The sequence below is a fragment of the Octodon degus genome, unplaced genomic scaffold (genome assembly GCF_000260255.1).
Source record: "Octodon degus isolate 3935 unplaced genomic scaffold, OctDeg1.0 scaffold00075, whole genome shotgun sequence".
Taxonomy (NCBI): domain Eukaryota; kingdom Metazoa; phylum Chordata; class Mammalia; order Rodentia; family Octodontidae; genus Octodon; species Octodon degus.
The window spans coordinates 406,624-422,093 of NW_004524651.1; the positions used below are offsets into that span (position 1 = coordinate 406,624).

The 15,470-nt window shown below is 44.3% G+C and overlaps 1 protein-coding gene across 1 annotated transcript in view; it reads right to left on the reverse strand.

The window, feature by feature from the left end:
* The window catches only part of Hrh4 (histamine receptor H4), a 15,315-nt gene extending 4,758 nt beyond the window's left edge, over positions 1-10,557 (reverse strand). The window contains exons 1-2 of the mRNA XM_004635772.2: positions 10,371-10,557; positions 3,204-3,367 (exon numbers count right to left, since the gene is read on the reverse strand). Of these exons, the coding sequence (XP_004635829.1) occupies positions 3,204-3,367; positions 10,371-10,557 (351 nt within the window). The remainder of the gene's footprint in view (positions 1-3,203; positions 3,368-10,370) is intronic.
* Between the last annotated feature and the right edge of the window lie 4,913 nt (positions 10,558-15,470).

Consider the following 15,470-nt stretch of genomic DNA (forward strand, 5'->3'; position numbering starts at 1 on the left):
AAAGATAGGAAATTTCTTTTTCTTCTTCTTCTTTTTTTTTTTTTTTTTGGTTTGCTTGCTTGTTTTGTCTTTTAAAAATATATGAGTTATTTAATTAGGCTGTTAGTAAGAAATTTAGAGCACTAATTTATGAGAATAATTTCCATTTGAAAGAGCAAAAATAGATCACAGGTAGCCCTGGAGCTGAGGACCAGCTTTGATTTTTGCTAAACTCTGTGAGTCCACCTTGCACTGCTCTGAAATCTGGTATCTCTCTTTCTCAGTGTTGAAGATCTCACCCTCCTGGTGTCTGGGTTTCTGCAACTTCTTCCTAAAGTAATTTGTGGATTTTCACTTTGCTGATATCAATTTTTGTAGAGGTGGCCATGACAAATTTCTGGTGTGTTCTTCGTTGAGGAACACGATTCAGGCTAAGAGGCCCAGTCACAAGCAGCAAGCCACTGGCCAACTGCTTCAGGAAGACCACTCTCTTGCCTCTGTGACGCCCGGTGAGGATGATCCAGATGGTGCCGGGAGTGATGCTAGCTCCAAGTTTCCGCACATGCTGACTGAAGGGTTTCTTGCCGTGGCTCAAGAGCTTTCAGGGCACATCTTCAGTAGGGCAGTATCTTGGCATTTTTCAAAGCTTATCCACCCAGGTACCTCCATTCTTGTCCCTACCAACTGGTTTTGTGATCACAGCAAGAACTTTTTCCTTCTTTTTCTTCTCAACCTTTGATTTAGCAGCTGTGTACTTCCTCTTGTACAAAGCCTTTCTGGAATACACAGCAGATCGGGAGTATCTACCAATTCCTCTAGCCAGGACAGGATTTTGGCTGCAGTGGGGCTGCCCCTTCTTGGACTTTTTTGCCTTCACCTTCCCCTTTTTACCAGTACCACTGGAGAAGCCTTCTGGGCTTCAGGTTTCTTCTCTTTAATGTCCGGGTTCTCATTTTTTCACCCGCCATCTTGCAAGATTTTGATTTTTTGAGACAGAGTCTCACTATGCAATTCAGGCTAGCCTTGAACTCACTTGGTAGCCCAGGCTAGTCTCAAACTTGCAACCATCCTTCCTGCCTCAGCCTCCTGAATGCTGAGATTGCCAGCATGCGCCACCATGCCTGGCTTTTAAAATATCATTACTGGAGTTGTTTGCTTGTTTGTCTGATTGTTCTACCAGGGATTGAGTTTGTGACCATAAGCTTGTCAAGCAATGCCACTAATGCCACTGAGCTCTATTCCCCGGCCTAAGATAGGAAAATTTTAAAGTATAAATGGGAAATATGCTTGTTTAAAGCACTTAACTGGATCTAAAGCAAGAGACCTATTTCCTACCCTAATTAAGTACATAGACAAAAAAAAAACAGTAATCACTTTCATGACGTACAAGGGACTTTGACTTTTCCCACACTCTTTCTGTTCTATTCTGCTCCATTCCATATTTTTTCATTAAAAAAAAAATCTAATCACAACCCACTGAAACTGATTTCATGACTCAAATAATGGGTAGAAGTCAGCAGTCTGGGAAATACAAGATTGCTTTATATGAATTGTTAATCCCAAATGATACGCACTTCTCCATAGTTTGACTAACACGAACTTCAGTGGACCTGGCACCAGTGAGGTTCCCAGTGGCAGCAGAAGAGTTAGGGTGCTGTCCCATCACACCACTGTACCCCTCCTCCTGGCCAAATGGCCGCTCAGCCAGAAACTACATTTCCCAGCTTCCTTTGCAACAAGGTGGGAGGGATGATTAAGTCCTACCAACACAATGTAAGTGGAAATGGTAGCATGATTCTGCACTGCCTGGTTCAAAGAAATTCCCTTGCCTTGGACTTCTATCCTTCCCACTTCCTATCTGGGACCCAGAGTAGCCAAAACCTGCCATCATGCGGAGGATAATGACCTACAGAGGGGCAAGCAAACTGCTGTCCAAGGAGTGAACACAGCCCACTACTTGGTTTTAGAAATAGTTTTACTGGAACATTCCTGAAGACTTTTATTATTCATGTGTCATTTAGGGTTGTTTTATGCAATGTGAGGCTACAACCAAGACCATGTGCACTGCAAGACAAAACATTTACTATCTGACGTAGGGTAGCAAAAGTTGGCTAGCCCCTGCCCTAGAGAGTGCAGAGCTCCCTGTGAGTGGGTCCCTGGGCGAGTTTGGGGAGCACAACCTTCCCTCTTTCCTAGGATAGACAGAACTTCCGTCCCACTGGGGCCTCTTGGGACTCTCTTTGCTCCAGGCTTTTGTCCTTGACCTCATCCACTGTCTCCTCCCATCCTGCTGGCTTCCAGAACACACAGTCCTCCAAGGCGGGACTCACCCCAGGATACTTCCAGCATAGCACTTAGCCTCCTGTTTGAGGATCTCCTGTTTGACCATATCCCCCCAAATAAAGTCCTGCTTAGTCCCTTTTCTATCCTTGAACTTAGCACAATACCTGTACACAGTAATTCCCCAAAGATCTGGGCCCCTGAGAGTCAGAAGTGATGGAAGCTTCCCGAGTACTTCAGATCGCTGTCCCATGTGTCTGTGCCCTCCTCTCCTATCCAGCTAGTCAGTGTTCTTTGTTTTCTCCAATGTCCTGTTTCTGAGAATTTATCTTGCTGAAGCATTCTTACTGACTCACTCATGAAACTATTCCAGACTTTGACAGAGTTCTGATCTTCTTGCCAGAGGCTTTCAATTAGCCTGGAGACTGGGTCTTTCCGGCTGGCCCCACTGTACCACTGGTCATCTCCTCTGGCCACTCAGAATTAATTTTTTCATTCCATTCAAAAATCTGTGACTCTTTTTCCTTACCAAGTACCATCCTTTGAAAAATACATAGGTCTCAATTTTGTCGACAGAGTGGAACTGAGAAGTTACTACCAACTTCACTATATCCAACCTACTAAACACTCAGGACATCACTCCTGAGTTTCCTTTGGTAGCGTCCCATTTCCTTGGCTCATAAGGGAATGACTTTCCCAAATCACAGGAAGGTCAATGAGAATTTTGTACCTGATAACAGAAGGATGGGATTCTACTAAGATTTCTCTATTAAGGAAAGATTGAACCCAATTTTTTGTTGTGGTTGGGATGGGGATGCAGCTAGTGGCAAAACATATGCATGCATAAATCCCTGAGTTTCATCCCCAGTACCAAAGGGGTAGAAGGTGACAAAATTTACAGTACATCCATATAATCATTCAAGGAAAATAGGACTGCGACTTACAGCATCTGAGACTGACTGGTATCGATCATAGCTGATGAGGACGACGTTATACACAGACGCTGTACATACAAGATAGTCAGTGATGAGCCAAAATACACACGCTTCCCTTCCAGAAGTCCAGGCAGTCAGCGAGGAAGGCATGTACAGAGGAATTGAGACCGCACCTGCACAGAGAGGGAAAATTGCACCCATCAATGGATACAAAGGGACATACTCTAATGGACAGACAGCGTAATGAATATACTAAAAATGGCTTGATGTTGCTGTGATTTTGATAAATGTCCCCCAAAGATACATACATGAAACTTTGGTCTTCAAAGTGAGGGGATGGGGAGACGCTTTGGACCTGCAGGAGGTGGGAAGTTGGAGGTCCTTGGGATACTGGGTGCATGACCTTGAAGGGACCAAGGGACCACAGCCCCTCAGGGTCTCTCCATCCTGGGTCTAGATGTGAGCGCTAACTCCGACATCTGCTCCCACCATTGCCCCCTCCATCCCTTTCATCAGAGGCATGCATAATGACTGCCAATAATCTCCAAACTGTGAGCAACATAGACCTTTTCTTTTTACAAAGTTAATTGCTTCTGATGTTTTGGTGTAGTAATGCAAAGCTGACTAACACAGTTATATATAAAAATTTATGTTATTTCATCCAGCAGTCCAGGACTAGTGTCCTATACATTCTTTAAGTGTATTTTATTTAAATGTATTTGGTACAGGGTCTACAGGATCTCACTACGTAGATCAGACTCATAGTGATCCTCCTGTTTCCAACCTCCCAAGCACTGGAATTACAGACACGCACCACCATGACCAGTCTCAATCACTGTCTCAGAGCACCCAGGGCAGGGCCAGCATGGCACACACTAAGTGTCGATTTTATAACAATGGACAATGGGCCTTAGCACTTTCCAAGTTATGTGTGGTCCTGGCCACTACTTCTAGCCACAGACAACATGAACCACTTCTGTATCTCCATGATTTATGCAGTCTGGCTGGGCTCCCCTTCCCCAAACACATCCACGTTCTAGTATCTTTCTCTGTGCTAACTTCATTCATTTTTGTTGTTGTTGTTGTTTGTTTGTTTGTTTGTTTGTTTAGTACTGGGGACTAAACCCAGGTAATGATGAGCATACCTGCCCAACATCTCCTTTTTTCTTTTTATCATTGTGTTTTGATACAGGGTCTCAGTCATATGCCCAGGCTGGCCTTTAACTTGCCACCCTCCTGAATCAGCCTCTTATGTAACTGGAATCTTAACAGCCTACTTCACACTTGAGAATATCTTCTATGAGTGTGTGTGTGTGTGTGTGTGTGTGTGAGAAAGAGAGAGAGAGAGAGAGAGAGAGAGAGAGCACATTTACTTCCTTGTCACTCTTCCCTAAAGTCAAAGAGTAACTTCCTCCCTGTATCTTTCTCAGAACTTCCTTGGAAGAAGTGAGCCTGCTATAGGAAGCCAAGTTAGATAAAATGTTATAGGCAGTTAGCTAGGGCTAGGCCAGCCAGCAGAAGACGACAGACCTTACAACTGTGGGAGAGACAGGCACTTCTACTGTGGGCCAGACCTCAAGATAAAAGATAGAACAAAGGCGCCCACACACTCCCCAAGGATACATATCAGGAACCAATAGTCTAGACAGGCACCATCACCTTGAGAAAGTCAAGAAGAGCCACTAACCAACCTCGATAGGAAAAGCCTCTGTTCTGTATTCATGCCTGCTTGCTACATGACTCGCTCCCCCATTTGCTTCTGACTTAATCAACTTTACCTGGGCAGTCATACTCATAATCCTATTGGTTGACCACAGTTTTGCCCCACCTCACCCCACCATGTGATTTTCCATTTTCCCCACTTTGTGTCCACCTTGCTTTGTAGAATGCTCTATAACATCCCTGGAAAAGGCAGAGTCCTCAGCAACCCACTTGGGGCCCCTTCTCTCTCTCAGACAGAAGCTTTCTTTCCCCCAGTGAATATATTGCACTCCTAACCTCCTTTGTTCCTAAGGTTCATTCTTCAATTTATAGTATTATTATTATTATTATTTATTTTTTGTATTTTAGGGAAAGGTCTACAGGGTATTCAGGGTCTCACTGCTAGATTGGACTCGCAGTGATCCACCTGTTTACAGCCTGCCAAGGGCTGCGATTACAGGTGCCTGCTACCACGCCCAGTCCCAATTGCCTCTCAGCATGCCCTGGGGGCGGGGCTGGCACAGCAGGCCCAGGGATCAAACCCCTGGCCCCTGCACCTGCTTCCAGGTGCTTGAATAAGCTGAGCCATTTGGCTGGCCTTTTCATGCTTCCATTTAAAATAACACAAACTAAAATAATAATAATAATAATAATAATAATAAATAAAATAAATAACAGAACTTAAACCAGATATCTAGCAGGTTAGAAGTTTCTTTCTTCTATATCAATCCCTCTGAAGGGAGAAGAAAGGGTTAGGGGAACATGAAGAATCAAATATATCACATACAGATACAAATTCCCAATGCTGAATGTGATTGCTATGTATATCTAAATTGTACCAATAAAATTAATTGTCAAGAAGAAGGGACCCCTAGGCCACCTGCACCCTTCCAGCACTTGGCCACTCTTTTCTCTTCACAGGGGACTAAGCGGATTCCACACTGTATCATAATCATCAGTTAATCAGCTTTCCCCGAGGATTAGCACCATGTCAAAGATCAGTGCTAGGCTCCTACGCACCCAGCCTGACCTGCACCAGGGCCTGCGCACTGGCCTCCATGACAGCTGACGTGCCCGGTGCAGCGACCTGGGGTAGGCAACGTGCCCCGTGCATTACCAACAATCACCTCATTTAATCTTCATGCAAACCACGTGAGCCTGGCTTGACAGGTAAAGAGCCTAACTCGCAGAAAGGAGCTAGTGCATTAGTTAGCTACTCAGCTAGGTAGAAAGAAAGCCTGGCTTCTAAATCAGGAAATATAATTTTAAAAACCCTGACACCAACCACAACCCTGCACTAAGAGCACATAGGTAACCTCTCCGCAGCAATGAGGCCTGGCTCAGAAGGTGCCGACCTGTGAAAAGACTGAGCTGGGGCTTTTAACTGCACTGAAATTTCAGAAAGGTGTCACTGCTTGCTCAGAATGTGGTTGAGGGGGCGAAATCTCAGTGGAAATCTGACTTTGCTGATTATCATCATAGCTCATAAAGGACTTACAGAAATTCTCATTTGTTTGGTGTGCAAACCAAGTTGGCCTATCTTGAAGAGCAACAGTAAGATGAAAGAATGGAAAATAAGGAAAAAAGTCCTACAGTCTTCCCAAACGAGAGGAAGGGAGCCAGCGGGTGGGAAGGAGAACTGGAATAATCCTGCCTGGGTTCATGGACAGAGGCGGGAGACAGAACATGGTGGAAATGGGGAGCCACAAGCTCGGCGCTTACCGGTGGTCCAAAGAACCTGCCCGTCATGGTTCAGTTGTTGTTGTTGGTTTTCATGAGACAGAGTGTCACTATGTACCCAGGCTGGCCTCAAATTCACCATGATCCTCCTGCCTCAGCCTCCCTACTGCTGGGATTACAGGTGTGCGCCACCACACCCACCTGCAGTCCTATCTAAAATGATACATAAGCTTTTTAATGGTGTTTTTTCATCCCATCAGAGGATGTGTGTGTGTGTGTGTGTGTGTGTGTGTGTACACACACAAAAGCTTTGCCTGAAATAAATCAAAGCTTCTCAAAAACAAAGACATTTGTAAATCAAAATACCTCAAAACCACAGACACCCTCTTTGGCCCGTATTTCAATTCCCCGCGTTCCAACTCGCAGGTTTTCCACAGCTGCCCTCGTGCCCGCCTCAGATGCCAGTAATCATTTCGCTGCAGACACTGCTGACTTAAAGCTAAAGGAGGAATCTGAGGTAAGCACTCCTTTCCACACACTTTCCAAATGATAAGAAAGAGGAAGGGCGTGTTCAAAACCCTGACAGCTGCTAGAAAAACCAGTCTCTAGCCTAGCAGTGGCAAACCTACAGCACAAGGGCCACAGCAGGCCGCCTGTGTCACTCAGGGCTCTGACAGTGCTCCATCGCTGCTCTAGTCTGTTCCTCTAGCTTTGATAAAACCCTACTATCCCCTCAGGCTCCGCAATGGCTCTATAATCCCAGCCCTGGGGAGGCTGAGGCAGGAGCACTGCCATGTGTTCGAAGCCATCCTGAGCTACACAGTGAGTTCAAGTACAAGTGTGTTCTCCCTTCCTCCCTCCAGGGAATGATGGTGATGTTTGTGGTTCATTCCCAAGGATTTCAGAAAACTGAATCTCAACTATTGCTCTGCTGCACCTCCTCGGAAGTGTGCGCACAACTCCGGCTCTGAAACTGTGTCTTCTTCCAGAAGTGGACTTGGTCGGAAAAGCTAAGGCCAGTTCCTTTAAGAAAGCAATAAGCTTTTGATACAGCTGGCTATTTTAAGGGAAAAAATGAACTATAATAGCTGGGTCTATAATCCCAGCCCTGGGGAGGCTGAGGCAGGAGCACTGCCATGTGTTCGAAGCCATCCTGAGCTACACAGTGAGTTCAAGGCCAGCCTGAACTATGTAGTGAGACTCTGTCTGTCTGTCTGTCTGTCTGTCTGTCTGTCTGTCTGTCTATCTATCTATGTTGAGGTGGTGAAGAGGAGAGCCAAGGACATGAAGAATAGGGGAATGAGGAAAGGGACAGGGAACAAGAAGAGCCCTGCAAGAGCAGCCAATTTGCTCCACCAAGCCAGCCCCTCCCTCATGCATCCCCAGGCCCCTCCTGCCCCTCATCTCTTGCACCCCTGCTCCGTGGCGCGCAGTCCTCTACCCCTGAGCACTTGCCCTCTGTGCACAAGTACACCCCGCCAGCTCTACCCAGGAAGGGAAGAACTGCGCCCCCAGAGAGAGAGAGCTTTTCAGCACTGCTTAGCCCTCTTTCCCTGTGACACTGTCCTTTCTATGCCATGGCTCCTAAATCGGTCTCTCCAGGCAGACACTTCCCCCAGGACTTTCAGGCAGCGGCAGCAGCAAGCTGTCCTCCTCCCCAAGGCCCGTATTTCAATGGAGTGCCGTAACTCTCCTTGTCCCAGGAGCCCCATCTTTTTTTTTTTTTTTTTTTTTTGAGCAGAATATATTTATTGAAAGAAAAAAAGCTCCTGTCCCAAGAGAGGGACAGGAGGGGGCGCCCGAGCAGGTAGTTCCCCCCCCAGGAGCCCTATCTTTTCCTCAGCTTTCTTTTCCCTGCCCAACCGCCCTCTGCAGCTCTGCTTGCTGCCCCACCTTCCCACCTTGCCTTAGCTTGGAGCCTGCCCACAGGACCTCTGCCCGGATTGCTGCCCTCGGCCTCGGAACCATGCAGCAGGGCTCTTCAGCCTCCCCGCCTCCTCCAGCTCTCCCTGAGTCGCCAAGGGAAAGCCTCTGTCCATCTACTTACTGGTCTGCTTTCAAACCCTTAACTCTGCTTAGTAAGCTCCAGTCCAGACCGACACTGCCATGCAAGAACCTCATCACACAGAGGCCAACCTCACCCCAACCAGCCATTGTGCCCCAAGCGGCCTGGGGCTCACCCTGAAGAAGAGCGGCACCACCATTCTGCCAGCACGGCGCTGCCCGCCTTGCCATCTCTGCCTGCGGAAATGCTACCCGGGCTTCAGGGACCCACTTCCAAGGGCACTCTGTGCTTCGCGCAGCCCACAGCACCTGGTGGTCCTCTTGGGCACTCTGTGCTCTGTGCCACTGCAGTCATTTGCAAACTTCTCTTTTCCACTGTGCTGCAGTAAGACTTTACCAAAGATGCAGTAGTAATGTGCACATCCACAGATCTCCGATGATCTGAATACGCGTGTGTCTAACAGTATCCACATGACCTGCATTCTACACTAACATTTATATGTTTGGTTTCATTGATGCATATCAGCAAAGAAATCAAAGGAGAAGGAAACTAACATTTGTTGAGCAACCACTACATTCTAGGCAATTAACTATTCTACAAGTTTTGTTTCGCTTTAATGTGAATACAAGCTTTACAGAGCTATAAATAATAATAAAAAAAAATCCAAACATGTCAAATGCAATTATACTGGAAGCTTCAATAAAGCACCATCATCCAGCTGACAATTCTGCACTTATGTTTGTTATGAGCATTGTATAAAAATGGAAAGCTTGGGGCTGGGGAGATGGCTCAGTGGAATAAGCGCTTGCCTGGCAAGCGCAAGGGCCTGAGTTCAATCCCCAGTTCTGCAAAAATAAATAAATAAATAAATAAAATAAAAATGGAAAGATTCAGGGCGTGAAAAGTTACAGAGAACATCTTTTCAAAGAAAGATTAATTTGATTTCTATGGGCTCTGACTATTACACAACGCCATGACATGTACAGGGAAGTTAGTACTGGATATACTTCATGACATCTGGTGCTATGTCACAAAATAACACTGTTAACCATCCTATTTAATGGACTTGAATAGCCCATTTTTAGTTGTGCTGGTCTCCAGCACATACATTATTTCTCTCGCCCAAATCTATGATATCAAGGAAATTTTATCAAGTAAAATTTATTTTATCAAGTTAAATAAATATATTTACTTAGAGATGAATATTTATAAATCTAAACATAAGGGCCAGCCAAATAGCTCAGCAGATTAAAGCACCCGCTTATGCAGACACAGGGGCTGGGGGTTCAATCCCTGGGCCTGCCGTGCCAGCCCCGCCCCCGGGGCACATAAAGATGCAATTGAGACTGAGCGTGGTGGCGCACACCTGTAATCCCAGCGCTTGGGAGGCTGTAAACAGGAGAGTCACTATGGAGTCCGATCTACCTAGTGAGACCCCGTAGACCCTGTACTAAATAAAAAATAAAATAAAATAAAATAAAAAGAAAATCTAAGCATATAAGAAAAATAGCTCCAGAAACAACTCTTATACTAAAACAATTTTACAACTACTCTAGATCTACTTTATTCTATAAAATATAAACTTTTCAGATGAACATTCTATCACATTTATTTATATATCTATAGTATTCTCTTAGAGTGCCATATAAACCTCTTACCAGAGTTGTAATTCTTTTTGTTTAATCCCCCCCAACCTCCTATAGCCTCCTGACACAACAAGAGCTTAATTTAAGGCTTTAAAGACAATTATTATTACAAAAGATTATTTAAAATAAAAGCATGCAACTTACCCACTAAGAAGTCCGCAATGGCCAAGTTAAGAAAAAAATAATTACTTCGATGTCTAAGATTTCTGTCCACAACAAAAGCTAAAATGACCACGGCATTTCCTAACATGATAGCAATAGCTAGTAAGGACATCAAAAATGTCAAAGTGATTTTAGTAGCTTGTGTTAAGGTATTGTTATACCCTGACATCGCATCAAAGGACAGAGAAGTCTAAGCAGCCAATTTCTCCTGCAGAAAATTCTGACAATTGTGTGCTGTCTAAGCAGATGCCCAGTATATAGCCTTCCACTCAGAACAACACTTTCTGAATCTCATGCTGATCTCATGGCACTTCCTGATTCTTGATAAAAGTTAACTTGTGGTAAAAGTTTCCTTTTAGCTGACACTGAGAGAGAACTTTTTTTAAAAAGCAGTGAAACGTTTTACCTTATAAATTTAATACGATTTATCACCCATCTCCCAGCAATAGAGCAATATTACATACTATCTATGAAATATAATTGTTAAGCTGAATGGGCTCTAAGTTGGGCCCCAGTGAAATTCATTTTGGACATTAATTCCCACCCAGTGAAGGATTCTTTTCTGGACATGATGTGGGGACAGGGGCTGAATTTCACTGTCCCCTCTGAAACCAAAAAAGCTGGGCAGCACTTTTCAAGGCACTGGTCTGAGGCAATGGGGACAGTGATCTCTAGGAGAAAGAAGGAGGGAAGCAAGGAGAACCAGGACATCCCAGCTCACTGCCCTAAGAGTTTCCATGGGCACGGAGGGGACACCTCAGCAGACCTTGCAGACTCCCTGGGGTGAAAACAGGGTGCTGAGAGCCTAGAGGAGCAGAGAGATCTCTGGGCGCAGCAACACTCTAAGACTCCAGAGGTGCACAGAGAGCCCCTCCGGTCTGCCAAGGAGCATGGATCAGCTCTGTGTAGAGAAAACATCCTCAGGCAGAGAAAAGAACCATGTGGGCAAACGAGCAAGAACAGGAGCCAGGGCTGCAGGGGCTGGCTGCACAGCGCCTGCGTCCTCCAGCCAGCTGGAAGAACTGTAACCAGGGAGAGCTGGGCATTCCACGCACAAGGCCGTGCCTCGGCAGCAGGGGTAAGTACTCCTGAACTGCGTCCTTCATGGTCCCACCTAACAACTTCTAAAGCAAAACCTAAAAGAATCAAACCATTTCCAAGTAATTATATACAGCCCTAAACACAACTCAAGAATATTGACCAAGGCATGGGGCAGGAGGGAGGGAGAGGGAGATAGGATTTAAAAAAAAGAAGATGTGTTATGGACATGTGCCAACTCCCCAGGAGGAATATAATCATGGACCGCAAAAGCATACTCACAAAAGATCAAAATTTTAAAAGAATATTTGTAGATCAAGTGTACAAAACTCACCAAAGTAAAATTTACAGTCTAATGGCTAGATGTGTCTAGAAGCAGGCAAATAGGACCCATTAATGGGGAGAAAAGTCCATCAATCAAAAGTAATTTAATATCGACACAGATTAAAGCATTTGAAAAGGCATTAAAATAGTTATCAATGCATTCCATATTTTCAAAAAATAATGGAAGTTACTTTTTAAAGACCCAAACAAAACTCCTAGAAATGATAACGGGAGTGTCTTAACTAAAAATATAGAAATAACTGCAAATCAGACATTGCAGAAAGATTAGTGGATTGAAATATAAGACACTCAAAATGAAACTCACAGATAAAAGAGAATTCAAAGAATTTAGCAGAGCATTTCACTCAGCTACAAAACAAATCCAAGTGACCTCTGCATTGAACAGGAATCTCTGAGGGAGAGAGAAAAGAGAGGAAACGTGGTTTTTTTTTTTTTTTTTTTTTTTTACCAGGGATTGAACTCAGGACCATGCACTTGCCAGGCAAGCACTTTTTCTACTGAGCTATCTCTCTGGCCTGAGTTGACGATTTTTTTTCTTTTTGGGTAGGGGGGCTGGTTCAGGCTGCTTTAAGGTCTGGTAAGGCACGTGGAGCTGGGGATTGAACAGCGGTATCCTGCACCTTAAAAAGGAAAGTATTTCAAGAGTCTGTGCCCAGCCAGGTGTGGGCACAGTCCTGCAGTCCCCTGCACGCAGGTGGCTGAGGCAGGAGGGGCACCATGGGTTGAAGTTCAGCCTGAGCTAGAGAGTTAGTTCAAAGCCAGCCTGGACTACATATCTAGGCCCTGCCTCAAACAAACAACAACAACAACAACAACAAAGAATTAATGGCCAGGATCATTGCAACTGTGATGTAAATTATAAACCAAGAAGTTCAAAGATCCCTAAGCACAAGAAACATGAAAACTGCAAGAGGAACATCAAACAGAATTGTTCTAGGTAGTAATAAAATAAAAGCCTTGGGGCCAGGGAGATGGTTCAGTAGAATAAGCACTTCCCTGGCAAGCGCAAGGGTCTGAGTTCAATCCCCAGTTCCAAATAAATAAATAAATAAATAAATGCAAGCAAGCTTAGGAGCAGATGTGGGAAGAGGACCTGTACAAAGTGGAGAGTAACACAAACACAAATTTTCTCTCTCCTGATTGCCTGTAAGTTGTAAGTGGGCAAAGTTATGTTTTGTTTCATTTTGTTATTTTCTGTTTAAGTATGAGACACATCCACCAGTCTACAAATCTTAAGAAGGTATGGATAAGCCGGGGAGATAGTTCAATGGCTTAAGCACCTGCCTGGCAAGAACAAGGTCCTGAGTTCAATCCCTGGTGCAAAAAAAAAAAAAGAATATATAGATGAATTTTACCGCAGGGAACCAACCCCTATCACCAAGCATGTCAACATGTACCTTTTCTAGCCCAACAGGTAAGCACTGTGCTGACATCTAAAATGGTGTCAATTTTGCCCACTTATGTTTTATAAATAGAACTGTACTGAAAAATTATATAAAAACATTTCTTCATCCACATTCATCCATACAGACTCTATTTAGTTGATTAAATAATAAAGACATTATTATATTCGATTCTACAATGATTTCATCTGTAACTGATTGAAGTAAGAGAAGAAAAGAACTGGTTACATTGTGCCCTTCATAGTTTCCATGGAACTAGAACTGTTCTTTCCCACTTGCTAACTATAACTGGAGCCTGGAATTCTTATTGAATAATTTCAGCTAATATCTATGCATTTGTTAAATATCACTTAAAAGCAAGAATCAGATCTTGGTAGTGACAAAACAATTCTGATTCTGATTTCAGAATCTACAGCTTTTTCAGCCTGAAATTTACCAGCAGAATGATACAGTTTCCACAGAGAAATAAGATTCCAGCTAAGATTCTCACCAGCGCATCCCCTCCCTCTTTTTGAGCCATGAGCAAAAGAAACTTCTGCTCATGAGTAACTTTGGGGGATTCCTACCTGCCACTTGGCAGGCCAAGATAAGACAGGAAGGAAAGGAAGGAAGGCAGACAGACAGACAGACAGACAGACAGACAGACAGACAGACAGACAGACCGGCCCAGCCCTACTCTTTCCCTCTGACAGTGGGAACCGACGTGCTGCACTGACCCCGGCCACCTCTCCCCACCATGCATACGGCCCCTCACCCTAGGGCGGTTTTCCAAACTGGAGCCGTCACCCCCTCATGCTCCTGCTAGGCAGGGCTCTTCCGCCACCTCTCTCCACAGTGGCTGGGAAACCAACTGCTAAGAATAGGCTTGCTTGTCAGCAGAGCTGTGTTAGGTACCGCAGTCTTAACGGCTCCGGGCAGGATGGCCGAGGAATCTTGAAGCAGACACAGAGCGTAGGCTCTCACGGGTTACCCCGCCCACATAAAACTACGATTAGGGAATATGCTCCAATTGAGGTTTTTTTAAAAATAACTTTAGGGGCCAGGGAGATGGCTCAGTAGATAAGCGCTTGCCTGTCAAGCGCAAGGACCTGAGTTCAATCCCTGATTCCGCCAAAAAAGAAAAAAAAAAAAAAAAGGAAATAAAATAACTTTAATGCCACAACAATCCCAGCCACTCCTTGCCTATAACTTAGGGACGCTGAACAAATTTAAAACAGGCCAGGAGGACTTCTGATGGAGAATAAGTAACCCTGCTATAGATATGGCTCACGGGGAAGCTCTCTGTCAAATCATGAACCAGAGAGAAGAAATTTGGCTGTGGTAACTAGAAAGTTAGAATCCTGAAATGGCAGAGACACCAGCTCTAATTATACTTCCATGAGGAAGATGGTTTTTTTGTAGGGCAGGAGAAAGCAATGATAGGCGATTGTGTCTGTTTTGTTTTATGCTATTTATTACTATGTGTATGCCACATACGACACGATGCAACACTATGAAAAGGCAGAAATCATAGGTAAATTTAATATTGCAGAAGCTAATATAAAATTGTAATAATGAGGTAATTGATCAAATGTGTGGTGATGTTGAATTAAAACTAACATTAAGGAAATTGGCTTAAAGAATATTTAAACTTGATGAATGATAATTTTATTTTTGATCCAAAATATGAGATCATTTGTGTATTTTGTGCTAGTGTCACTGGGTTATTCAACTGTTTAAATCATACCAACTCCTTATCTGTTACTAAGGATGTTTGAAATTCAGTGCACTTTGATTTTCTAAGTGATTAGGTGACACTGTAAGGCAAGTACTGTAGTTGCTGTGGAACCGAAAGTTATCATTTGATCTTTTAAAAAAAGTTGGTCATCATTGGGGAGGGGTCAGGTGCTGCCTATGCTGAGGGTTAATTCCAGAAGGGCTAGAATTGCCCTGAGTTCTCTTGCTTGTGAACTTGCAAGACACTGACCCTGGATTGAGGCATGAAATGTAACAGTAAAGAGTACTGTTTCATAAGAAAGCATTCTAGCTTTTAGCATTGTTTATTGTTACCAGTGAGCAGGATGACTTGCGCCTGATCTCCCTGCGTGAGCTCCCAGGGCTCTACTATTGAGGCTGATTACTTAGCAAGAATATGCCAGTGGAACCAGCCAGGTATGAGAAACCCTGAGGAGACTTCTTTGGGGGTCTCTGGATTCAGAGTATTCCATACATATCAGTCCTAGAGAGGTAGCCCCTGCAGGGATAGGACATGCAGTTTTGGGGAGACATTTCAGATCACCCCCATGCCCTTGTGCTA